This window comes from Nanorana parkeri, unplaced genomic scaffold (genome assembly GCF_000935625.1).
Source record: "Nanorana parkeri isolate BGI_ZX_2015 unplaced genomic scaffold, ASM93562v1 scaffold592, whole genome shotgun sequence".
In the NCBI taxonomy this organism is placed as follows: domain Eukaryota; kingdom Metazoa; phylum Chordata; class Amphibia; order Anura; family Dicroglossidae; genus Nanorana; species Nanorana parkeri.
Window position 1 is genome coordinate 883,759 of NW_017306860.1, and position 26,525 is coordinate 910,283.

A 26,525-nucleotide genomic window follows, 5' to 3' on the forward strand; every position below is an offset into this window, starting at 1 on the left:
AATAGAAGGAGCATCATTGTTCTGCTTAGACGCCTGGACTCCGTCTAAGTTTCCTTGGCACGTATTTGGTTGTATTTAGTGATCCTGTAAATGAGCTTGAAGCTGAACCCTGTAGCTGTCCTCCACCCACATTTTGGCCCCTCTGCTTAATCACTGAGTGAAAAAAACAACAATAACAAAAACAAGCTCATCTAAAAGCTCAATTTGCTTATCTAAATCCATGCCCAAGCTTTTAATCTTCTGCAGATGAGGAGGGTTCTTCTTCAGGTACCTGTTAATTCTATTTTGCGACTTTCCATTTGCCAATTACATTTCCCATAGGCTTTACAGCAGCAGGGTCCTCTCACAGGGTCCTTTAACATCACAAAGGGTGGTGGCCAGAAGAAGACCGGTTGGCAGCAAGCCCAGACTCTATAAATTAAATGGTTCCGTGATGACGGACTTCAGAAAGTAAGTAACTTTGGGGGAATGGGAGGGGCGGTTACCCATAGATGAGCTTTATCCACTTCACCACATCACAAAGGGTGACAGCCAGAAGACTGGTTGGCAGCAAGCCCAGAATCTAGCATTGGATGGTCCCATGGTGGCAGACTTCAGAAAGTAAGTAACTTTGTGAAGTGTGGGGTAGGGGGGCTGTTATCATTACCCATAGATGAGCTTTAACCACTTTGCCACATCACAAAGGGTGGTAGCCAGAAGAAGACTGGTTGGCAGCAAGCCTTGAGTCCAGCATTGGATGGTCCCAAGATGGCGGACTTTAGAAAGTAAGTAACTTTGGGGAAATGGGAGGGAAGTGGAGGGGGGAGGGGTTATTGTTGCCCATCCACTTCACAGGGATAAAGGGAGGGTGGGCTAATTTAGCCAACGTGTATGGGGTGGGGGGGGGGGAATAAAAAGATGAGTGCACTTTGCTTAAATAATCACTTATTCTTATGTTTTAGGGCCCAAATGGGGAGTGGGGGATTGTTAGGCATCAGGGTCCATGGAAAAGATGGGCAAAGGGCACAGAGAAGAACATGTAGGCTTTTTCCCACCCCTTAAACACCCTCAAAGTCATATTAAGGCTTCAGTTTGTTTTGTTTTTTCTACACCCAGGAGGCCACAATTTTTATAAATACTCTTTTCTTTTTCCTTAAAAACATTTAGTTCCTAATTTTCTAGTGGGTCCCACCGTCCCTGCATCGCTCTCCCTCCTGCCCCCTGGCTGGATGCCTTCATCAGCTAAGTAGCTGCTGTGGAGGAACCTGTGCATGCGCGTTTCCGCCCGTGCCCGCAGTAGCTGTGTGCGTCCATAGACACACACAGTCCTGCGGCAGGCCACGACCCTCCTACCAACAGGTTGATTGACAGCAGAAGGAGCCTATGACTCCTCTGCCCCCAGTATCCTTCCCCTGCAACCAGGAAGTTTGGGGAGGGGAGGATAGCTTCAGAGACTGGCGGCGGTGACAGCGATGACACAGGTAAGTTTGGGAGGGGGGAGACACCAAAAGGTACTAGTTGTTTTTTACTTTAATGAAGAGAATACATTAAGGTAAAAAACAACCGGCCTTTAATACTACTTTAAGTCACAACTGCAAACTTTCCTATTACTTTCTGATGCTCAGGAGAAATCTTCCAAATGAGGACATAAACAGCAATAAAAAGTTGACAGAGGTTCTAACACTTGCATATTCTATGCAAAACAAAATGTTTTGGCTGAGGTTATCCTTTAGCCTATCCAAGCAATATGGAGAGGATGCAGACTTTGTCACAAAGATTATTCAGCAGTTCTTCCCCTGTACCAGATCCTCAGCCTGGTGTGTCTCTTCAATAGATGTGACCCATGCTAAGGCATAAATCCCCCCCGGCTTATAGGCATTTGCTGATTTTTCTTTGACTGTAGTCTAAGCTTAGTAAAGATTTCAGAGGTAATTAATCAGGAACCGATTGGCATTTGGCCACAACGATAAAGGAAACTTCATGCGTGCTCTGCAAATTGGGCATCAGGAATGAAGCTGTAACCTCACCCTAACATATGTGCCAGGAGGGATATTTTAGGGCCAATGAAATGTGTACAAAGTCTGAGACTCTTTTTCCTTACAAAGGGCACCTTGTAATCAAGCTCCATATGGTGGAAGCTGCTATAAGCAGCTAGCATTGGACAAGAGGCTCATCTACCCACAATGCTGTGAGTGTCAGATTTCCAGCGCACAAGACCATGGTCAAGAAGGATGCTATTTTAATAATCTGTCCTTGAGACCAGAGTCAATAGAAGGGTAGTGGAGCCTTGACGGATCTATCATTCCCTCGTCCTTCCAACACTGTCTAGAGGAGCAGCTACTGCAGGTGACACTTCGCCCAAAAATTAAGGAGCATGCATTTGTATTGAAAATACAAATAATAATAATAATAATAATAATAATAACTCCAGGAAGTAGACTAACCATTTAAATAATAAACAGCAACACAAATATTACAAATATGTGATGTTATGTAATGTTATAAATATGCAAATATGTTATTCAATAATCTAGTGGCTGGATGTACAGCGTACTGCAGTATAAATGCTGGTGAATAAACAGTACATTTCTTAGTGCTAGTAATAATACAGGCCTATACACCCAACCAAAAACAGACAAATGAGAACAAAAGCCGGGCAGAGGGATTTGGTTCTAAAAGAGGGACAGTCCCTCCAAATTAGAGGCAGTGGGGATCTGTGCATTCACTGAATACTATGTACAGCCCTTGAGGCCCTCTATATCAGTTAAGTTGACCATCACTGACATACAGTGTTATGGTATTTTAGGACCCGGTTTGTCTAAATGAATTCAGCATTAGCAGTGAGTCTTGTGCCAGGCTTGTCTTCCAGCTCCAGACATTCCTGGGGATCATTAATCAAAGTATCTACAATATTATCTTTTCCTTTTCTGTTTTTATTCCATTTCACAGCTGTGCACACATCGCCATCATGTCTGAAAACAGGTAAGCCCCCTTCGTATCCTTGCTCAGTGTATTTACACAGTACGATAATCCAGAATTTTAGTAATACAATGCCTCTACTAGCATGAGATTCTGATGGCTTGGATACATTTATTTTGCTGATTTATAAAGCTCTGATGCTTTTTTTTTTCCTGTGGCATATTCACAGAGAACATTGAACCATTCACACCAGTCCCTGCCACAAAGGAGCTTTCAATCTAATATCTCTAACATAGTCATGCTCGCCATACACAGCGCTGTATGTAGGCATGCTGCTTTAGGTACACCTGAATGACGCCCTTTGGTACAAGCTCTGCCCCTTGCATTATTGGAAGAAGCAATGGACTCCTTTATTTTCCAACTTATTTTTTTTAACTCTACATGCCAACAAACAAAAGAAAAAGGGAGATGGTGTCAGAATCAGATGGTGGTCTGACCCTGCGTATATTGCAAGGAACGTTTAGTTATATCTACCGCAAGCAAAGTGTCCCAATAATTCACTTCAAATAGATGGCTATATGATTAACAGGCAATAGGCCTAATTCACAGAGCTAACACACCAGGATACGGATCCTTATTTTAAAAAGTGAGTTATTTTCAGCTGAATTTAGGTTCTGGTTTAAAAATTACTGTCGCTTAGATAAAGTAAATATCCTTGTGTTAAAGCTTTGCGAATTGAGAAGTTTGTGTGTACTGTTTTCTGAAGTGCCTATAATTTATAGAGTGAGATATTGCAAGGAAGTAATAAGCAAAATAATATAGCTTGTTTAAGTTGCAATAAATGAATAAACAGTGTCCCACACTGCCATCTGGTTCAAACTAATAATACTAATAAATACTTGTGTCTTATGCTGCCATCTAGTGGTTCAAACTAATAATACAAACAATACTTATGTCCTACGTTGCCATCTAGTGGTTCAAATTAATAATACAAATAATACTTATGTCCTATGCTGCCACCTCGTGGTTAAAAGTAATATTACTACTACTATATCTAAAGCTGGCCATACACCTTACAATTATCTGCAGATTTTCTATAGTCAGATGGAAAAAGTGCAACAGATTCCTCCATCTATGCTAAGCTGTGTGGATGGAGGAATCTCCCACTGGGCCAAGCTTCAGTATCTTGCAAAATATGCCAAATACATTTTTTACACACATTATCATACATATTTACATTTACATAAGTAGATCCAATGCAAATCTCAGTTTAAGCAGACACAGCAATTTTTAAGAAGAGAAAGGTTTTTTGCACTCCTTACCAGACAACCCCGAATATGGGGAAGGGTGCTTGGAATGACCACGGATGGCGCCGCCAATTGCTGACAATATAGAGATGTCACCAGCACAATTTATTCAAAACTTATGTCAAATACACTCACTGTATTTGACATAAGTTTTAAATAAATTCACCATTGACTTTCCTTGAAGGAGTCTGGTGTGCTGGTGACATTTCTATATTGATAGCAATCTTTAAAACTCAGTAGGTAAACACTTGTCCAAAGTTTACAACTTTCACTCTCTACCATCTCTTGTGCCTCACTATAGGTTACTGAGCCCATCTTGTATAGAAGCAATAGTGATACAGCTGGGAAGAGCTACCCATAGACCTACCTGATATGTCAGACATCCCAAGAACTTCAGGTGCTGCTAATTGACAGCAGCAGTGGGCGGGTGCAATAGCCAGCCTTCTATTGGCTATTGCAATTTGAAATGGCAAATAGCAGCCTAGGTATTCATTCCCCTGCTATCTGTTATTGTTTTTTATTATTCAGATGGAAGACAACGGCTAGCAGGTAACAGCAAATAGCAGGGGATCCCTGAAAGGTTTACTCTGCTAGAGTTTTTAAAAAGTATTCTTTTATCGTATGCAACTGCTTTCAAGCAAACGGAGGTGTATAAACATGCATATTTTTTAAACTGGAATTCCATCCAAAACCTTTTTTAGACTGGGCAAAGCATAGACTGGGCAAAGCATAGACTGGGCAAAGCATAGAACCTGGGCAATGCATAGAACCTGGGGAGGCTGATCTGTCCTTGCAATTGGGCGGTGCCAGACGTGAAATTACGGCTGGCTCTGCCCAGCTGTCAGTTGCAAGGCTTTTGGCCAACCAATGGCCGGCCGCTCAACCCGCTTCGGGTTTCAATTTCGGCTCGGCTGAGCCGCATATGCTTTGGGAGCTGTACGGGCTATAGTGAATAGCCCGTATAGCAGCCCTTAGGAGCTATGACTGATCCTTCGGTTGGCTTTGTGAATAACCCTCTATGTTTAAGTTTCTCATGTTGTTAAAGTATAAGTCCATTTTTTTGGGTCGTGGGTAATGACTGGAAAATGTCAGGTTTTACAGCCATCTGGGTCTCTGTTAGGAAGATTTCTCCTCACTGTGCAGCAGGGACACAGACACAAATAAAAATCTGATGGCGATATGCTACCAAAGAAAGTGTTTTTACTTCTGTGGAGTTTGCATGCCACAATTATTGCATAATGATTAATTGTATGTCTACGCAATGCCTCCTTTAACTTTGTTTTCTTTCTTTTTTGTCGGGTTCATGAAACAGAGAGGTAAGTTGAATATTTATTTCTGTTTAATTATTAAATACCCCCTGCCGTCTACCAATGTCTAATGTTTTATTTCCATAAATTCCAGAGGAAATCTAAAATCCCGGCTTCCAGAAAGCTTCTACTGAAGGTATGTTGCATTAAAGATTAGTAAACTGAACTGGCTGATGTGGATGTAGTAGCCAACACAAAAGAGGGAAGGTACTTTTAAAATGTTATCATATTTTGTAGGCACTACACATGTTATGCAGGTAATTTGAAATTAAAATCCACAAATAAGTTCTCATTTTAGTTTTAACTTGAACAGAGAACACTATTACAGTTAAGTGTTATGTGTCCCCATTTGGGAAATTATTCCTCATTTCATGTCCAAGGGACACATTTTGCTGAGACAGGAAGTGAAAAGAAATCTCACAAACAATAATAAAAACTCCACAGAGTTTCTAAATCAATAAACTTGGATATCATCCTAATATATACTGTATACTTCTTTTTTAGTAATTTGATTATAAAGTTCAGCAGTACTGTATTCAGGGTTAGGCTAATCATAAACATAAAGCTCACTGGCCAAGTCCTTCGTTGTAGAGTATTCAGTGTTATATGAAAAGTTATATCATACACACAAACAACTACTAGAAAAATACATACAATCTCAAAACATTATGCAAAAGTGCTGACTGTGTCCCCACTGAGAAGATTAAATCTCTCCATTTGTCCTCTCCTGGTACTTAATGTCATCAGGACTAAAAGTGATGGGAAAATTCTAAGTTTTAACCTCTCATCAGAACAGCAATCATCTCCCAACGATGATATTTTTCAAGTGACAACCAAGGTGATTTCTCTCGAATTGAAGAGTTTTACTCTCACTTCCTGTTATGTCTACAGTACAGAAATTAAAGAGAACTCTCCAATGACACCCCCCCAAAAAAAAAGACAGAAGCCCTTACCTACACTATCTACAATAAAAAAAGAAAATGTTTTGGCTTTGGATATACTTTATACTTGTCCTGGACTGACATGATATGAATGTCTTTATTACAGAGATTTAGACATGGGAGGGGATACTCCTGGATGGAAATGCATTGTGTGCAGATGTTTGTCTGAATCTGACAGAATCGCTATATTATTGGAAATGTGCTAATATGCTGCTCCAGGTCAGAAGGTTCAGGAACATTATTATGTACCAACCAGGAGTCTAAAGATAAGAGCCAGGCCCAGGTTAAACATTTAGGGCTTTACATATTATTTGTGAGCGTTGTGTCATTAACACTAGCAGAAACTTAATTGAAGGCCTGGAGCAGATTTTTCTTCGCCAGATAATCCAGTAGGCACATGTGGAAAATTCCAAAGTCATCTGAACTCAGCAAAGAAAAACAGGCTTTATTATAAAGAATTGGCATAGGCTCGAAGCTCTGATTGACAGGTGTGAGTTCAACAGACGTGACAACAACCTCAGGGCAGCTTACTACAAATCACTTCTGCACCAAGTATCTCAGATGAGCTCACTCAGCATGAAAGGAGCATTTTCTTACAGTGTTTATGGGGACAGCAGATGGGCCAGATGTGTATGCTTGTGACAAACACAGTCTGAAGCCATTCTGGTCTCTTAAAGCGGACAAGTCTCTTCTGGACTGTTCATGAAGTTATTTTGTACCAGCATTCTCATCAACCCCATATCCCTCAAGGAAGGAAGGGAAGACGGGGAGTGGGAGGTGGGATATGTAGGAAGAAAGGAAGGAATAAATAGAAGGAAAAGAGTAAGGTAGAAAAGGAAGGTAGGAAGAAAAAGAGGGAGATTGGGCAGGAAGGAAGACAAGAAAGAAGGAAAAAAGAAAGAAAGGAAAGAAGGAAGGAAGAAAAAAATGAAGGAGCTAAGAGAAAGTAGGAAGGATAGATTAAAAAATAAGGGAGGGAAGGAAGGAAGAAAGGTATGAAGGAAGAAAGAGAGAGAAGGTAGGATGGAGAGATCGAGATAAGACATGAGGGAGGGAAGTAAGGAAGGAAATAAGGAAGGAAGGAAGGAAGATAGAGAAAATAGGAAGGAGGGACTGAGATTAGAAATGAGGGAGAGAAGGTAAGAAGGAGAGATTGCAGTAAGAAATGAGGGAGGGAAGTAGGTAAGAAAGGAAAGAAGGCAGTAAAATAGAGAGAAGGTAGAAAGGAGAGACTAAGATAAGAAATGAGGGAGGGAAGGAAGTAAGGAAAGAAAGAAGGAAGGAAGAGAGAGAAGGTAGGAAGGAAAGATTGAGATAAGAAATAAGGGAGGGAAGGAAAAAAGGAAGGAAATAAGGAACAAATTAAAAATGAAGAAAGGAAGAGAAGGAAGAAAGTTAAAAAGGAAGGAAGAGAGAAAGGAGGTAGGAAGGAGAGAATGAGATAAGGAAGGAAGAAAATAAGTTAGGAAGGAGACAGGAAGGTAGATGGAAGAAGAAAGAGAAATTGGGAAGGAAGAAGGAAACAAAGAAAGAAAGAAAAATAAAGAGAGGGAGGGAAGAGAGAGAAGGTAGGAAGGAGAGATAAAAGATTGAGATAAGTAAGTACAGCATAGCCCTATAATAAGTGATTATGGCTGTAAATGTGTTTCTTCATTTCTTTTATAAAACAGAGATAAAATATTCATATGGAACAAGTACTACGTTTACATTTGAGGACAAATACATCATTACCCTTAATAGCAACCAGTCTCTAGGGAAAAGAGGCCATTGCTGACCTGTTTCTGAAACTGTTCCCCCGCCCTCTTTCCTGGCTTACATGGTTATTTTCCAAATTCAATACTTCTTGTGTCACAGACCTGAACCAGGAATGTAGCAAGTGAAGTCAGAGTAACCCCTGATCTGCACGACAGACAGAAAATGACAGACATCCCAACTCTCCCGGACATTCCAGGAGTCTCCCGCTATAAGATAGCGGCTCCCTGATGCCTGCTAAGGAAACATTTTATCCTGAAAAGGTTTACTCTGCTAGTAGAGTAAACCTTTCCGGGATACCTGGTGGTTCTACTCCCCCGACCGGTCTCCGTCACTTCCCGGTGGCCGCTGTCAGAATACAAAAAAAAAACAGCAGATAGCAGGGGAATGAATACCTAGGCAGCTATTGGCCATTTCAAATTGCAATAGCCAATAGCAGACTAGCTATTGCACCTGCCCACTGCTGCTGTCAATCATCAGAAGTGAACCTGAAGTTCTCTTTCTTTCATGGCAGGTTTTCCTTATGTGTAATAAAATGTTCAAAATTCAGTCTTAATATTTCTGGCTGCAAAAATATCAGTTTTTGCACCTGGACCCCAAGCTGTGAAATAACAAGCAGTTTGTATTGGTGACAAGTCAGTGAACAGTAATACTGGAGTATCTTACAAGGCAGGCCAGGTCTTATCTTACTGGACAGAAACACCAAAAAGCAGCACTGTGAATCAGCAAGAGGCCTACAAACTTCTCTTACTTATAATGAGTGCTGTTGTTAAGAAATAAACACTTGGGCGTAATAATTCATTTATCTCAACCAGTCAGAATTTCTCTTCTGGTGCTAAGCAGAGTAAACTGATTGTCTGATTGCACTTTGTACATCATTTCCTTTCACCCTGTGCCAATATAAAATGTTCGGCTTTATACATTTTGGGGATGTCCGGTTGGATAGATAGGCAAAAAAGAATGAATCCATACACTATTCATACATTAGGAACGCATGCCTTTTTCTTGTAATTAATCTGGAAGGAAAGAAGTGTACCGTAAGTACAGTGTCCATAAAGACAGACCAGAGAGAATGAGCACATGGGCGTCATATAATACTGATCCGGCATAAAAATGCATGTAATGGTCTGCAAAGTGTTTAGACGTGTCAAATAATTCTTAAAATCCACACATCTGTAAAATTCTTCTTCTGCAGCTGGGTTCATGGGACCGTATTGTATAATATGGCTGCACCAAGCACTATATAAAAAACTATACACTGTATGGATCTGAATGCATGAGCCCTCAGGGTGCCAACATTTACTAGCTACACTCTATCTAGGGAGGAGCAGAGCTGTCAACCTAGTAAGAATATATATTTAGGACTACACTACACTACTGTTATGGAGATGAGGACAGGGAATGGTGTTTTGTGGTTCACAGACTGTGAAATGGGAAGACTGCTCCCAGATAAATACAGCACAAGGAGACAACAAAGGAAGTTATCAGCTCACTAGATTAACTGGTATTTTTTGAGCGTATGTAACAGATAAAACAAAACGTTTTCAATGGTATACTTAAAAGAGAACTATGAGGCGAGGGATTTTCACTCATCCTCATAGTTCGAGCCGACCTGTGACAATGAGACTGTCACACGTCGGCTCAATAGATCGGGAAATGAGTGAACACATACCGTCACTCGCTCACTTCCCTCTCATCTCCCTGCAGTCACCGCTCCCCGCAGGGATTCCCCCCCTCCCCGCTCCGATCCCCGAGCGCTGAGTGGAGGAACGAATGGGGGAGGGGGCGGGCACAACTGGCTCTGCCTCTAGATAGGTAGAGCCAGCTGTCACTCACGCAGCTGGGTGGATCTCGACAGTAATGTCGGAATCCGTCCCGGCTGTGGTGGTCTCAGTATACCGCGAGCTGTAGCTCGCCATATACTGAGCTTTGGGTGACGGGAGAATGCTAGTATATGTCCTCTCGTGACCCTTAAGAGAACTGTGGGGATAAACACTTACAACATAGTTCTCTTTTACTGAGTATTAAACGCTCAATCTTTTTTTTTAATAATGTATCCAGACCAAGCAAATATACGTTGCCCTGCAACGTATTTCGTTAAATTTTTGCCCAACAACCACAGTCATCATGTTTCCAAACAGCAGGCTCCAACTCTCTCAGCTCAGCTTCCATGAACTACCTGTCCAGTACAAGGTCACAAGGAACAGCACAGTCTCCAGCAGCTGTCCATCTACTGGCTTGGAGAAGGAAGAAGGAGAGGGGAGAAGGGGGAATGGAGTGTCTTGCTTTGCTGTGTCTGTGTGTTTGCAGAGACACACACAGCGTACTAGCACACACAAGGGTGGCTCCATAGCACTCTGCAAGGAAAAGGGGGCACCCTAAAACAGGATATCGGGCCAGTGCTCAGGGGACCAGCTGAATCTGCAGGAAACTACAACTTTTAAATATCAAGGATTGACATCTATTGTAAGTGATTTATTCAGCATTGGAAATAGCTTAAAAAATATTTTTAGTGACCAAAAGTGAGAAAATAAGAAAAGCTCATTGTTAGGGTTTACCTGCACTTCAATAAAAGTCTTATTGAAGGCTGCCTGCTTCTCCGGTCACTGAAGCTTGTCTTCTCCTACGCTGGAGTATTGGAATGTTCTTCAGCATTCTCACGTCTATACACTGTGCAAAGAACGTGATGATTTACGGGACCTTAGACTGCTGCTGCGGAGGGGGAGAGAGGCTCCAGGGACCCGTCTAAGAGCAAGACGGCTCCTAGGACTTTTAGCACCTAGACAAAAACGAGCCGTTAACTCTTGCAGTGCGGGGGTAGACCCACTCCAAGGGTTAATAAAAGTTTTACCTGGCGTTTACCTTTTTTAAATTGTATGTGTAAACTTTTTTTTTTACATTTTGATTAGCATATGAAAAGGTTGAAACCCCTGTCAGATTATTTTTTTCCTGTCTTTTGATGGAAGGTATTTTTATCACCCTTGAAAGCATGGATATCACTGCAGCTAATGCATAACACAAACAGTAGTTCCCATCTACTCTGCTAATTGCAGCACAGCGACAGCTCCGCAGTGTGATCAGCACCTTCAAATATTATTTCAAATTTAGTACTGGAGAGATGACCATTTCTTATTTTCATTTTTGTAGACTCTTATGCTTCAAAAAGCCAGTGAGGATCTTGAAAGAGAGGCAAAAGATATAGAAGAGGAGAAACTCCGAACCCTTTCAGAGAAGATTCCACCCTTGCAGTCTGCTGGGCTGAGTCAACAGCAGTTACTGGTAATACATTCACTACTCAACATTTTGGTTACATAGTTGTTTTTGGTTTTTCTTTTCCATAATAATTTTATTGAAAATTTCAAGTAATTACTGGTACGAAAGTGCAGACACCAGTTCATGTTCAGTAATGTTGGTAATATCCAGGGGTGTAACAATAGCCGTAGCAGCCCATGCAGCTGCTATGGGGCCTGGTGGTGGAAGGGGGCCCCATGAGTGATTGCTGAAGTTTCTGCTGATCCTGTACCCCTTATGGCATTTGCAATCAAGAAGAGTTGATATCAAGATGTACAGGAAGAGACTGTGCAGACAGCTCTCCTGCTACCTGTCCTTGATTTAGATTTTAAAGGATTTGACATGGGGCCCTATTAAAATTTTGCTATGTGGCCCCATGGTCTCTAGTTGCGCCCCTGGTAATATCAGCTCATTAAAGATAACTTGTTCAATTTTGTTTCATGGTCACCTAGTGTTGTATAGTACATTCTAGGTCTGAATTTCCATTAAGACCATATTGCATAGAAGTAGAAGCTAGGGGGACTAGGTGGGGTTGGGTAAGCAGGAGCTGGGTTAGGGTCTCGATGGAGTTAACTCACCTGTAGATCCAATGCCTCCAACAAGGGTTGGGGCACAAATCCTATGTCTGGCCTAGTCTGGAAGTGGGTTAATTAGGATCAGAACATCAAAGTTTAGGAAGTCAATCCATCAAGCCCAGGTTTAAATGTATTAGGTAATTCAGTCTTGGACAGTATTAATGAGTTTCTCATCCTGAGTTCCTCATTTTGTGCATTCTCTCAGTCCTAAAGAGCCAATTCCTAAGGTTTGGAGGTCTTTTGTTCAGGCCGAGTTTGGAAATGCACATTGGAGCAGCATTGATTAGGTGTACCATGAGGGTTTTGGAATATTGTGCCGGGCGATCGCATTGCGGCCAGAGGGCATGGCTGCGGTGCCATTGAGTTCAATGCACCACCGCGCCCCCCTCCCACCCCAAAAAAAAAGTGAGCCGGCCGGAATGCAAACCATTGCATTCCGGACAGAATCGGGCTGGAACGCACTGCGGCTGGTGTGAACTAGCCCATACGGCAGTCTGCAAATTGCCCACTCCTACAGTAAATGTTGGAGAATATGCCCAAAAAATAGCTTTAAGTGAACCTGTGACCAGTCTCTGGACATTCAATTATTTCCATATTCTTAAGCAGTAAAAAAGCTTCAGGAAAACCCTCACTGACCTTTGTAGCTGTAGACACTGAGGAGCATTTCATTCTCAAAGTTCACAGCAGAAGCACTGGAGTCCTTCAAGTCTTTCTGTACTGAAAAAGGATCTTCAATAAAGTTTGCTAAAGTACTTCAGCTTATAAACAGCATCAAATCCGTTTGCAACAAGACTGAACTATCAAATAATGAATTCATTATTTTATTTCTCTCTAGGAGTTGTGCCACAAACTACATAAACAGATCGATGCTGTAGATGAAGAACGCTATGACATTGAAGTAAAAGTAAAAAAGAATTCTCAAGATGTAAGTCAGCAGCAATGCATATGTGATAAAGTGTTTGTCTGGGGGGGAAAAAAACACCACATGCAGTACATTTCTCTATTACATGCAGTTTTCATCATGTTTTGTCTCTTTAAAAAAATTCTGCAAGCACAGAAAATAATCAGCCAAAAATCCAGTAAATTTCAGTGACAACTCTGTCTTTATTGCATTCAGACCCAACACAGTGTTGTCAGCCCTGTCCAGGTCTATGTTGTTGGGCTAGAGAACAACTCCTCATTATGTTATGGCAATAAGGAGAGGGAAGGTATCACCACCAGATGGCCACAATCAAGTTTTTATTCTCTGGAGACTGATCTTCCCAGTCATTTCTATAGTACTTCAGAGATGTAAAAAGTTCATTCAGCTTTGCATGAAACCACACAAAACTAAAAAAGCCTGTTAGCCATTAAAGCCTGGATAATAATTATTAATTATAAATATGTGCATAGTGCATAAAAAGCCATGACTGGGCTTAAGCAAGAAGTCTAATTGTTTTTTCCTATACGGGCCTACTTATTAAGCATTTGTACATGCCCTATACTATTAATCTAACTCTTCAAACTGAGAAACAGAGGTTAGATGGCACCTAAACTCAGATTTCACACACGTTGTCTCCCCGCTCCTAAGAATACGTAACATTGTTAATATCAGAAACTTGTTACTAAGAAAAGAATGTAAACAACTACAAGACTGTAGTTGTGCACACTAAGGAGCAAGGGGACAGTACGTTAGGGCAGTTGACAAAGCAGCAATTGTCAGACCTAAAATGACCTCTAACATTTGATATTAAAGCTGGAGAGCTGTTAAGGGGGTTATTCACAAAGCTGCCGAAGGCAGCCTAGTGAATAACCCAGCCAAACTACAGCTATTCACTCCGGCTCAGTACGGCTGATTTCAGCTGTACATCGGCTGCCTTCGGCTGCACTTTGGTCAGCCAAACATGCTCTGCATGTTCGACTGAGCCGAAGTGCAGAAGGACTTCGGCTCAGCCGATCCAACATCTGGATCGGCTGAGCCAAAGCTCTGGCAGCGCACTCGATGCCGTTTGCCCCTATTCTCATAGGGGCGAACGGCAGTGAGTGAATAGCTGAATGCCGCCGAGGTTGAAAGGTTGACATTTTTTTTTAAATGTAAATAAATAGTAACATTTTAAAATAAATGTTAAAATTTAAACAAAGAAAAAAAAAACAATGACAGCTAGCTCTACCCAACTGTTTCCTATGGACCTGCTAGAGTCTTCTGTTGTTATTGTTTAATGACAGTTGTTATTGTTTAATGACAGTTCAGCATCCCCAGGTCATTTGGGGACGCTGATCTGTCATTACAACCCCAGCTGTCATTTGCAGGCAGGCAGTTCACCCCGCTTCGGCTGTCACTTCGGCTCCGTCGAGTCGAAGCATATACCTTCGGCTCAGCTGAGCCACTCGGCCGCCTTCGGCTGCTGCATGGGTTATTGTGAAAAGCCCGTACAGCAGCCCTTCTGTTCGACTGAACCGAAGGGCTCCCGCAACCGAAGGATCAGCTGAAGCTACGCCTGGATCCTTTGCAGCTTTGTGAATTACCCTTTAAGAAAGCAACTATAAAAATGTCACAAGTAGCTCTGAAAAATTATAATAGTTTAAGATCAGATATTCAGATTCCTGCATAAGTCCTGATTTAGTTCTCCTTAACATTTAATCACTTTGAACAAAAATTTCAGTTTTTGGTTGCTTAATGTGCATTGAAGCAGAACTCCGGGTAAAAATTGTATTAACCCTTGCAGTGGGATTACCCTCGCAGTGCATGAGTCAAGTGCTCGTTTTTGCCTAGGGTCAAAAATAAAAAAGTTATACTCACCCGATCCTCAGCTGGCTTGCTCTCCCCCTCCGCTGCAGTGGTCTAAGGCCCCTGAGTCATCACGTTCTATAAACAGTGTATAGGACGTGAGGATGCCATAGAACATGCCATCACTGCAGCAGAGCAAGAGACAGACAGGAGGGAGCACTGTCACAGTGAGTATAACTTTGTTATTTTTTACCCTGGGCAAAAACGAGCACTTAATCCTTATAGTACGGAGATAACCCCACTGCAAGGGTTAATACAATTTTTACCCCGAGTTGTTCTTTAAATCACCCACTGGATTTTTACATCTCTCAATGATACTACCGGTGAGTTACGCCCGCTGGGATTTCCAGTGCTGCCACCCAACTACTGCCATTACATAGTGAAGCTGGAGCTTGTCTCACTATTACTGCTGCATTATCTCTAATGTATAACGGATTGTAAGCCCTCAGGGGCACGGCCCTCCTTATCATCTTGTCTTGAATTGTATTGTAATTGTAATGTCTTCCTTTTATTGTAAAGAGCTGCGCAAATTGTTGGCGGTATATACATCCTGTATAATAATAATAATAACAATTGGCTAAGGGATCAAATATTTCTTCTTTTCATAGATTAATGGTTTGAACCAAAAGATTTTTGATCTCAAGGGAAAATTCAAGCGCCCCAACCTGCGCAGAGTGCGTATCTCGGCCGACGCCATGCTTAAGGCCCTCCTTGGTTCCACAACTAAGGTTTCTCTAGACCTGAGGGCTAACTTGAAGTCAGTAAGGAAGGAGGATGAGAAGGTTAGTGGTTTGCAGCCTAAGATGTCTATGCTATTTTACACCATCTCTGGAGGTTGGGGCTTATATAAACTGGAACAAGGAAAAATGGAGACTTTGGCTGTAGCAACAAACCAAGTCCAGCTTCCCTTTATTTCCCCACCACTCACAAGAACATCTTGCTTATCATAATAAATGTGTAGGCCTAGGATTTCAGGCTGTGATTCAATCCCTCTGGACTCAGCAGTTGGTAGAACCATGGTGCAAAAACCTGCACAAGAACAGCGCAAAAATAATGAAATATATAAATGTCTCAGCTTGGATTCTCTCCTGGCCAATATTGCTGCTTTACTTTCTCCAGTTTTTAGGCATTTCTCAGAATTGAATGGGCAAGTGTTGCTGTGGTCAAACTGCATTCTTGGTGGGAAACTAAATTGAACCTCGAGTTTAGGCAAAGTAACAGGCTCACTTGATAGATGACCCTCTTTGAGGTTAATAATTCACTACCTGTGCATCTCCAACAGCCATATTTCCTGCCCTAAGATTAATTCTTTTGTACGCTTGGGCTGGCCTTGGTAGGAACCTATGCAAAGCTAGGGGTTGTCTCTCTGTCCTCTTTTGAAAGCACTGATGTTAACCCAGAGCCTTAAAATACTCTATGTGCATTTTTACATGTTTTGATAGCAAGAAATGTTGTCACCTGACCACTATTATATAGCTTCCGTGTCTGCAGGGCCAAGGCTGTTTTTGGGGAGCAGATGCCAGTGCATGGTAACAGACTTAATTTCCCAAATTCTTCTTTGCTGTGTATGAGCACGTGACCACTATAGTGTAGCTTCTGTGTCTGCAAGCCTGGTAGAGAGGTGCAAGAGGTATGGGCAATCCGTCAAGCATTGTAAGGAGGTGTGAGAGTCAAGGGAAATTCATCAAACATGGTAGGGAGTTGCGAGGGGCTTGGGCAGTCCATCAAGTATGGTAGCGAGTTGTGAGAGGCATGGGCAATCCATCTAGCATGGTAGGGAGGAGCGAGAGGCATGGACAATCTGTCAAGCATGGTAGGAAGGTGCGAGAGGCTTGGCCAATCCATCAAGCATGGTAGGAAAGTGTGAGAGGCATGGCCAATCCATCAAGCATGGTAGGGTGGTGTGAGAGCCATGGTCAATCCATTAGGCATGGTAGAAAGGTATGAGAGGCATGGGCGTAGCTGATTGGTTGACTGAAGTGTGCTGGCTAAAATGAGACTACAGACATGGCATTCTGTAGTCCCACTGTAGGTGCGTGTATGGCAGAGTAACAATGCTACTGCTGCATTGCAAGGCAATGGGTTAGAGTTGTCAACCAGGAAACCCATTAGACAGTGCCGTGACTGGTAGGATCGCTAAGGAAGAGTACTTATCTCAAAGAAAAAAAATACAGAAGCAAATTACATGCACAATTACCCGCTGAAGCACATGTTGTATTTTTGATATTGGGGGTTCAGATACACTATAAGAGAAAAATTGCCTCCAAACAAAATGGAAACTCCCCAGCTCATTTGGGAAAACTTTTGGGTGTTAACATTTTGAAATTGTAAAAATTAAATCAACAGACTGTAATATTTTATATAAAAGCAACTGAACCTGTTTCTGTTTCCTTGCTTGGGTGAAAAAAACACATAAATCACTCATAAGCCAACTAGCTTGGATATGTTTACGGTAGGCCCCGGGCTGCTTACTTATGATTGTTATTCCGCTACAGAAGCAGTACATCCAACCTCATTAACAGGGGCATTGCATTGTTACTGAGGCCTTTATAACACAAGTGCCATAACTATAGATGTGTTTCTTCCAAAAGGCGAATGGCAGCATTACTGACTCAGGGCTATGCTGATGTTCATATGCCTTAAAGTTTGTTGGCGCCAGCCAATGTGTATTACGCTGCAGTTTTGAAATGTTACTATTATTATCAGCTGGGGATCAACTTTACTGGCATTTTAAAAAAATATCTATTTTTTACCATTAATCCTTTTTCTTTTTAATTTTAATTTACAGTATTTGTTACTTAGCTTTTTTTCATGTCATTGATAAATAACCTTTTAGCTATTTGTCGTCATAGAAACCAAAAAAGTTTAGTGTCATTACACACAACAGAAATGACAGGATAAAATGTGGACTTCTTATCGAGAAGAACACTTGTTTTAAAACTAGTCAAACTAGAATTCTTTCCTTTTGTTAAACCCGTCTATAGATTGCATAGAAAATAAAATGAATTTTTTTTTCATGACAATATAGCCAAAAGAAAGCTTTGTTTGTGCTGAAAAAAAATATTATATGTATTATTTTGTTATAGTAAAGCTGAACTCTGAGCACAAAAAAACTATAATTTAAATATATATTCCTCAGTAGCTACAAAGGATAAAAATCCATTTTGTGTGTATCAAATGCCTTAGCAAACCTAGATATTACCTTGTTCTACCATGCCGGACTACAGATCCTTGTATAAGGAGGGGGGTGTTCTGTAGCCCATCAGGAGAGAACTAGAGAACATTACAAATGGGCCTTGAAGATAATAGCAGACCCTAAGTTGACGGCATTATTACTAAAACGTTATATAATATGAAGGGAACTTGTCTTACTATTTTACAAGCCACAACATATATTGGAAAAATAAAATGTAAATACAGGCACATAACAGGTATTTACATTTTATTGTTCCAGTGTTTTTTCCTGTGTAAGTACCAAAGCCAAGATGCACTCTCCATCGAAGGCCCTCAAATTCTGTCAACGTCCTCCATTTTCAGAAGTGTTGGCACACTCATACCCTGCTCTACTATCCAATCAGGTGTCTCTCTGTTGGCTGCTGAGATGCCCCCATTAGATAATGGAATGGCTGGTTGACATTAAATTAAACACAGATGGCATCTTGTTTTAAAATATGAGTGGCTGTGCTGAAGGTAAATTCAAGTCAATGCTTCATTTTCTTTCAGGAGAAAACTGTTGAAGTTGACTGGCGTAAAAACATTGAAGCAATGTCCGGGATGGAGGGCAGAAAGAAGAAGTTTGACACCAGTAATGTATAGCCATGGTAAGTGGTTATATCATATGAAGATGGCATTCGGTAGACTACTTTATTATTGTTTTATGTTTTATAGTTGTTGAACAAAGCACACATGGCAGTGGTCTCAGCTTACCCACACTTCCATCCAGGGGTGTCCCTAGCCTTTTCGACACTAAAGGTGGGGGGGGAATGCTAGTGGTGCACAATAATGGGCGGAGATTGGGGGGCCTCTGCATCATTCCCTCCCCCCATTATGGCTCCAGCTCTGGCCAACATCCAGTCCAGCTCCTGGCAACGTCACTGGTTGTCAGGAGTTGAGTGGGATGCTGGTCAGGGCATCCCAGGTTGCTATGAGCTGGGCGGGGAGATATGTATGGCCTTACATATCTTCAGGCCAGAGCTCTTAGCAACCTGGAACGCTCTGGACAAAACGGGGTGGCAGGCACAATGCAAACATTGTGCAACAAAGGTGTCATGCTGCTCTGCCTGCCGCCCCCCCACGTGACCCAAAGATATGTTGCCTAGGGCAACAGCCTCAGGCTGCCTCATTATAGAGATGGCAACGCTTCCATCCCTCTGCACCTTTTCCATCTCTTTTGTTTTTAAGTAGACTGCCTGTTGTATTGGCTTGGTATCAGCTGTTATCTGTGGCCTTCGTCTGGCATACTGAAGCATAGTCCCTACTTCTCTCCTCCTTTTTTGGATAACATTGAATCTAGGCTTGAGACATTGGACCAGATAAAGCATGAGACATTGACCAGATAAACTATTGATGCTGTGACAAATATTTGGAGCATGGAGCACTCACACAAAAATCTGCACCAAATAAATACACTTCAGAGATTGAGTTTGCCAACATGTGGCAGAATGGGCGTGCTGGCACAAAACAATCAAGATCTTGGTTTCTGTGCCTAACAATCTATGTAATAGGTTATAAAGGGGCAATAAAGGGTCAGTGATTTCTGGTCAAAAACAGGTAAAGCCCATATTCTGTACACCAGTGGTCCCCAACCCCCGGGCCGCGGACCGGTACCGGTCCGTGGATCAAATGGTAACGGGCCGATGGGCTTCACAGTGAGAGGGCGGGTCCTGTGACTCATCTCCCCTCCCGGCCGCGTCCATAGTAACAGGCGGCGGGAGGGGAGGTGAGTCACAGGAGGCGTGTGTGTCACAAGCCCCGCCCCCCATAGATATGGGGGGGGATAGTAGTTGTGTACAGCTATTTCATGCTTTTTCATGTAATTAGACAAGTGGATTATAATGGGGAATATTACACTGTAATGTTCCCTATTATAATCTATTTCTCTGATTAAATGATTACAGGTAGGCATGTGATAAATCAAAGTTTGAGACTACATTAGAATGTGTGACCAGTGACGTGGTCACACATTTTAACGTAATCTCGCCCAGTTTTTCGGTGGTGGAATAGGTGAAGAATTCCAACGCTTTAATTTTTTGGTGTAACTGTATTTTATTTTGAAGGCATGTTTAAATACAATTAAATTAAAATTATTAAATCAAAACAATATAAAATTTAAACAATCAACGTCCCCCCCTCAGCGGGCCACGGTAACATGATCAAACGCTGACCGGTCCGCGGCGATAAAAAGGCTGGGGAGCACTGCTGTACACCATATAGATGACAAAAGCAGAATAGCCACCTATAAAACAGTGATAACCGCAGTCCATCAGGAGAGTTTCCTGGTATAGATCGCTTTTCCTGAAAATACATCTCCATTTCACAACAGATCATCAGGAGGTGTTTGCTTGTCAAACTAAAAAAAAACTACTGTTATTATTTGCAGAGATTGTTAAATTGCCGTGCTGACCTTTGAATGCTTCACTTCGTCAAATTACTCAGTAACACAAATTAAAGTATCGACTGCGATCCTTGGAGGTCAAACTCACAATTGAAATGTTGCCTTGTCTGACGTCACATTCTCTGATAGCACACTGCACTTTCATCAATTGTTGGTAAAGTGGACAAAACATTAAATAAATATATACATATATATACACAGTATAATCATGGCCACTAGATGGAGCTGAGGAGCATAGGATATAAGTTTTAAAGAGTAGCTATGGTCAAAAAATAAAAATGTATTTCTATGTTGCATTTACATAAGTTCTATCCTGCTACTAATAACCATATCCATCTAGAAGTTTGGAAACCTACTTATTGAATATGGCCATAGGCAGGGGCTGACTGGCAACTTTTAGCCCAGGGGGCAAGTACAACCCAGAGGCCCATGGTGCAGCAACTTGGTCCCCCTCCCGCTCTGCCTCCTCCCCGCATTCCCCCCGCCCGTCTGCCACTTTTGCCATCCAAGCTAAATTAATGGGTATAGGAAAATTATAGCACACTGGTAGTGGAGGGATGCCTGGTCAGTGCTGTGCGGGTGTACGACAGCTGCGACCCTGGTAGTTCTGCCACTAACTCCAAGCTGTAGAGGGACTACAAATCTCAGCACATTATACAACAATGCAGAATAATACCACCACCTATAGAGGACTATGAAGCTCAGAAATACATTGTACAGCATTGCAGAATGGCATTGGCTATAGAGAACTACAATTCCAAGCAATACATTACACAACAATGCAGAATACCATCAGCTATAGAGGACTATAAATCCCAGCAATACCATTATACAGCAATGCAGAACTGCATCAGCTATAGATAACTACAAATCTCAGCAATAGATATTATAGCAATGCAGAATAATATGAAGCTACATACTCTGTTGCTCTGGGTTCTCTGCCTGATGTCTCCAGGGTCTCACCAGGGGTCCAGAGAGTTTCACGGGTGCGTGTGGGTGCAGCAGAGGCGGCTCCCTAATTAGGCTCTCAGGTGGCCAATGCTGACTGTCAGGTGGCCAGTGCGGGCTCTCTGCTGGTCAGTGCGGGATCTGTGGGGGCTCACTAATCAGTGGTGGCTCTGTGGTAGCTCCCAGGTGGGTAGTGGGGGCTCCACTGTGGCCAGTGGGGGCTCCCTGGTGGTTAGTGGGGGCTCCCTGGTGTAGGGTGACCATTTATCTAGAGCTGCAGCTAATGATTATTTTCAAAATCAATTAGTTAGCCGATTATTAAGTTCAATTAACCAGTTAATTGGGATTTTTAAAAAATGGCTCCATGCAGTGATGGACTACTAGTTTGTATTGAGATTGTAGTCCATCACAGGAGCAAGCTAGGAGCGGTGGAAGGAAAAAAAAAAAGTGTGGTGTGCAATATAGTGAAAGGGAAAGTGTAAAACGTCCCTGTGCGTCCCATGGATGTAGGCGGGCGGTGAGTGTGAGGCAGGGAGGAGGTGTGGCGTGTGGATGCAGGCGGGCGGGTCTAGCAGCGGCAAGCGTGAGGTGGGAGGAGGTGCGGCATGTGGAGCGTGGATGCAGGCCGGTGGTTCTAAAAGCGGCAAGCGTGAGGCGGGGAGGAGGTGCAGCAAGCGGCGTGTGTGGAGCCGTGAACAGGGCCAACGAATCGAAAGCCGATAATTGATGATTGAGAACTTTTTCAATCATCGATTATAATCAACTTGGTCGATTAGTTGTTGCAGCTCTACATTCATCCCCGATTTCTGGGGACAGTCCCCAGATTGAGGAGAGCATCCCCTGACAAATTTTTTAAAATGCTCACCTGATCCACCGCCAAGTGCAGCCTCCCGTCTCCCACGGTGTCAGAAGCTTGCGCGCGCTGGGTGCAGCTTCTGAGAAGATACGCTATTAGCGTAGCGAGGAAGCTGGCTGCCCATTTAGCAAAGTGCCCGCTACGCTAATAGGCACTAATCAGGCACTGTAGAGGACCGCCCGTGGTGGCCTCCAGAGGTCAGCCTTGAGGAGCGAGCGGCCGCCGAGTACAGAGCCGCAACTGTTGCGGCTCTGTACTCTGTAAGTGGCGGCGGAGGGAGCCACTGCACCGGCGGCCGGAGGATTCTTTTAGCGGGGGCCAGTGACGGGCCCCTGGAAACAATGCATGATGGAATATGTAGTCTTGAGAAATTGAGATTACATCAGATCAAGCAGCAGGGAAAGAGATGCAAAGCACACTGGGAATGCAGGAAGTTGTTGAAGGTGATGGGCAGACAGAAGGCAGCACTCACTACATAAAAGGGAATTTTTCAAATAAGCTTTGATTGCATTGTCAAAAACAACTCTAGTATGTATTCCTATTACAATGCTGATGTTGTACCAGGATAGTATATGCTGGGACTTTACAACTCCTTTTATTTCCTATGCTCCATTCACACAGAACGGACGTACTGTACATGCAGTTTAAATGGACGTCTAGTTTAGAGTCCCAGTTTAGGGGCCATACAAGAGTACTAACTTACAACGGGAAATAGTGAAACAGACAAGAATCGATCTGGGGTTATAGTACGGAGTGGAAAGCACTCAGCAGGTGGGCTGCTGTTTGAATGGAGTGCTCCTTTAAATGAATAATGAAATACATTATATGTTTACTGATGACTTGTGTAACAAATTGCCGTCACTTCTACTGGTTGCATCACTGTGGATGTCGCTCACACTGACAACACACATAGAATTACCCATGTTCCATGTGCTTTTTGTGTTTGACGGAAACGTGATTTACAATGTTATTTACAGTTGTAATGGTTGACTCTCAGCCAAGGATTATATTGTTATGAAAGGGGAGTTACACCCATAGCTACTGAGGACGATGGCTTTACAGTCTACAGCACAATTCTTCCGCCTTCTGTGAGACAAGTAAAAGTTATCTAAGTTGAAGAAGAAAAACCTGAAGAGTTTTCCGCATACCAGTCCTTAGATGAGGTGGCTGCATTAGATTTATTTTTCAGGCTTTTTTCCTTTATTTTTACCTGATAATCCTGCCAGTAATACACTTCCAGTCCTAGGGTGACAACGCTCACTCAACAAACTGTATCTATAGAGGAGCAAGGTTGTCACCTTAGGGCAGGACTACAGAACACCTGCCCCTCTTCTCATCTCGGACTTAGGCGGGAGGTGTTCTATAGTTCACAGAAAACTTAGTGGGTCTGATACCACTGTTTGAGATAACACTGCAGACAGCACAGCAACGTACAAGCTCACTGGATTTCTGGCAAGATCAATACACTTATGTAAATAGATACAACAAAATGCTTTCAATGGTATTTTAACCAGACCAAAAAGAGAGCTAATTATAGAAGTGAATTGTTAGGGTTTGCATACACTTTATATCTGCAGTCAGGGTGAGATTCTCAGGGAACAGTGACAGTTTTCACAGCAGTCCAAGTTAAAATTGCGTTATTTTTGACACTGACAGTAGGTGAAAGGTCTGCCCTTCCTCACTTGGAATATGGACCACTGGCATTGTTGTCCCAAGCAGAGCCACTTTAAAGAAGAAATTCAGGCTGATAGACCAGTCCCACAGCCTCTTCTCCCCGAGCTCCGGCAGTCCAAGGACCATCGACATCACCATGTCTTATGCAGGTCTATTGACTCACATTAGATGCAAGGACGCTGGGAGGGACCCAGCAGACACACCCACTACAGGTTGCCTGCAGAAAACTACAGGAGGGGCGGAGTCAAGACCGGTCACCCTGTACAAGTACAGAGAACAGCAGTGACTGGTCTTTATTAGACCTCATTCACACCTGAGCGACATGTTCTTCGTCGAAAAGCGCATTTTGTATAGCACATTCTTGCAACTATTTTTATGCACGTAAAACACGAGCACATATAGTTGCGCATTTTTTGGAGCAGATCGTGACACATTATTGTTAATGTATAGATATGTTTTTTAGCATTTCCGTTGAAGTCTGTGGGGCCAAGAAGTGCAGAATCTGCCAAAAACGCCCAGTACCTTCCTATGTCCATCCCCCTCACTTACCTGTGAACACTTGTCACCTTCGCCGGGTCCATGAAGCTATTCTCCAATCCCCTGAACTTCCTGGTTGTGTGGGGTAGTGAGGGCAGAGGAACAATAAGCTCCTTCTGCTGTCAGTCAATCTGTTGGGAGGAGAGAAGGAGCGTGGCCTGATGCACGCTGTGTGTGTCAATGGGCGCACACAGCTACTTGGAGGGAGCGGTTTGTGGACCAACTAGAGAACGCGGAAATACAACATTTTTAACAACAACAAGAACAGAGGATTAACATAAGTGTGGGCCTCCCATTCATACAAATAAAAATCTGAAGGTTTAATCCCTTTAACCTACCGATATGTCTTAGGAGTGTGGGAGGAAACAGGGAGAACATGCAAACTCCTTGCAGATAAGTGACCTGGCAATCTCTTGTTCCAAAAGGGCCGTTTTTAGCTCTCAGTGACCCTCCGTTAGCCCAAAGGCTTCATTTATTTCATATCTTGGTGGTCCAGGGTTTTTTTTAATGTACTGTATGTGTGACAACCCACCTTGTCACCTTACTTTCATTCTCAGTAACCTGGCTGCATTCTGGTGCTTCACTTCAGAATCTGGAGTGAGGTGCCAAAACGCTTGTATGGAAGTGTGGCCGCAGTGTCACATGAAAAGCTGTACAAATGATGAGCACTGAGTAATAGTTTTTGCCCAGGGCTTGTTCTTGGTATAACACACACAGTGGCACATTGTATGGTAATCTCTATTTCTGTATGTTGCATTGTGTTCCGTGCAGTTTTATCAGTTACATTTTTTTTTGTTACAGAAAAGAAGAAAATGAAGACTTTGAAGATTTGCAACAATCTCCCCATCTCCCAAAGACTGCCAATATATCCATATCCTGGAGGGTGAACGTTTTTCCAAGTCTTAATAAACTCTTCTCTCTGTTTTCCACAAAAACACATTCGTAGCTGACTTGATTGACTGTTCATCGATTGACTGAATGTTATCCTCTGATCTGATCTTTACATAAAGTATACACAGACACACACAGACACACACACAGACCTACACAGACACACACAGACACACACACACACACACACACACTTAAAGAGACAATAGGAACCTGATATATTGCACAATGTCATCTTCTTCTTTTGTATTTGTGAGTTTCTGTTAGACTTGTATTAGTATATAAGAGAACAATATGTTTAAAAAAATAAAAGGTACCTGAAAGTGCTTTTCAAGTAGAACTGAAGCCAAAACTTTTTTTTAAAGTTTTGTATAGAGGAAGGGAAGGAAGGTTATAACCCCTGTCAGCTTTTTTTGCTATCTGTGTCTCACCGGGGAGATTTCTCTTACCTTCCTGTTCAACGGCCACAACAGGAAGTGAGAGGAAATCCCTCCAAAGGCAGGGAAATCCCTGGTGGTCAGCAGGGTCACCAGAACTAATGTCCTCATTGGAAGATTTCTCATCTATTCCTATTCTGATGACAACCAAAAATGTGGGATTTTATTTCACTTTTAGTAATAATGGTCACCAGGACAAACAGAGAGGGTTACTCACAGGCAGCTCCTAATCCCTCTCCACTCTATCCAAAACTAAACCTCATCATCCAATCATGTGGGAGCAGAAATACAGTTTTTTATTTCCTTTTCGCAATCTTTGGGTATTATTTGCAAAATGAAATTTCACATTCACCTTGCCTACAGCCTATTTTCCTTTAGTAAATCAAACCCTATGTGTTGCAATGAAGCTGTCATGGGCAAGGAAAATTTCATCTGGAGCCTCTGAAGATTCCTGCAGGACACAACCATCCAATACATCTGTGGGGGTTACTTTAAGTTGAGAGGTGGACCAAGAGGATGGCAGTACCTTCTCTGCTTAGGGCTCGTTCACACCGGGTCCATGCATTAATCGCACAGAATTAATGAATAGCAACGCAATGCACCTCCTGCTCTGTTAATGCAAGGTAGGTGCGTTGTGTGGTACAGTGCACTGATTTCACAGAACTGTGCAATTAACACAAGGACCTTGTGTAAATGGGCCCTTAACTGTTTGTTGCCAACTTATTTGTAC

General features: G+C 42.5%; 1 protein-coding gene across 1 annotated transcript; it reads left to right on the forward strand.

The window, feature by feature from the left end:
- Nucleotides 1-433: 433 nt before the first annotated feature.
- On the forward strand, nt 434-25,304 carry LOC108792019 (troponin I, slow skeletal muscle-like). Its single transcript, XM_018562691.1, has 9 exons — nt 434-450; nt 2,929-2,961; nt 5,518-5,521; nt 5,607-5,648; nt 11,353-11,484; nt 12,907-12,996; nt 15,447-15,620; nt 18,562-18,659; nt 25,269-25,304. The coding sequence occupies exons 1-8, from the start codon at nt 434-436 to the stop codon at nt 18,652-18,654; spliced, it is 585 nt and encodes a 194-aa protein (XP_018418193.1). The 3' UTR covers nt 18,655-18,659; nt 25,269-25,304.
- The last annotated feature ends 1,221 nt before the right edge of the window (nt 25,305-26,525 follow it).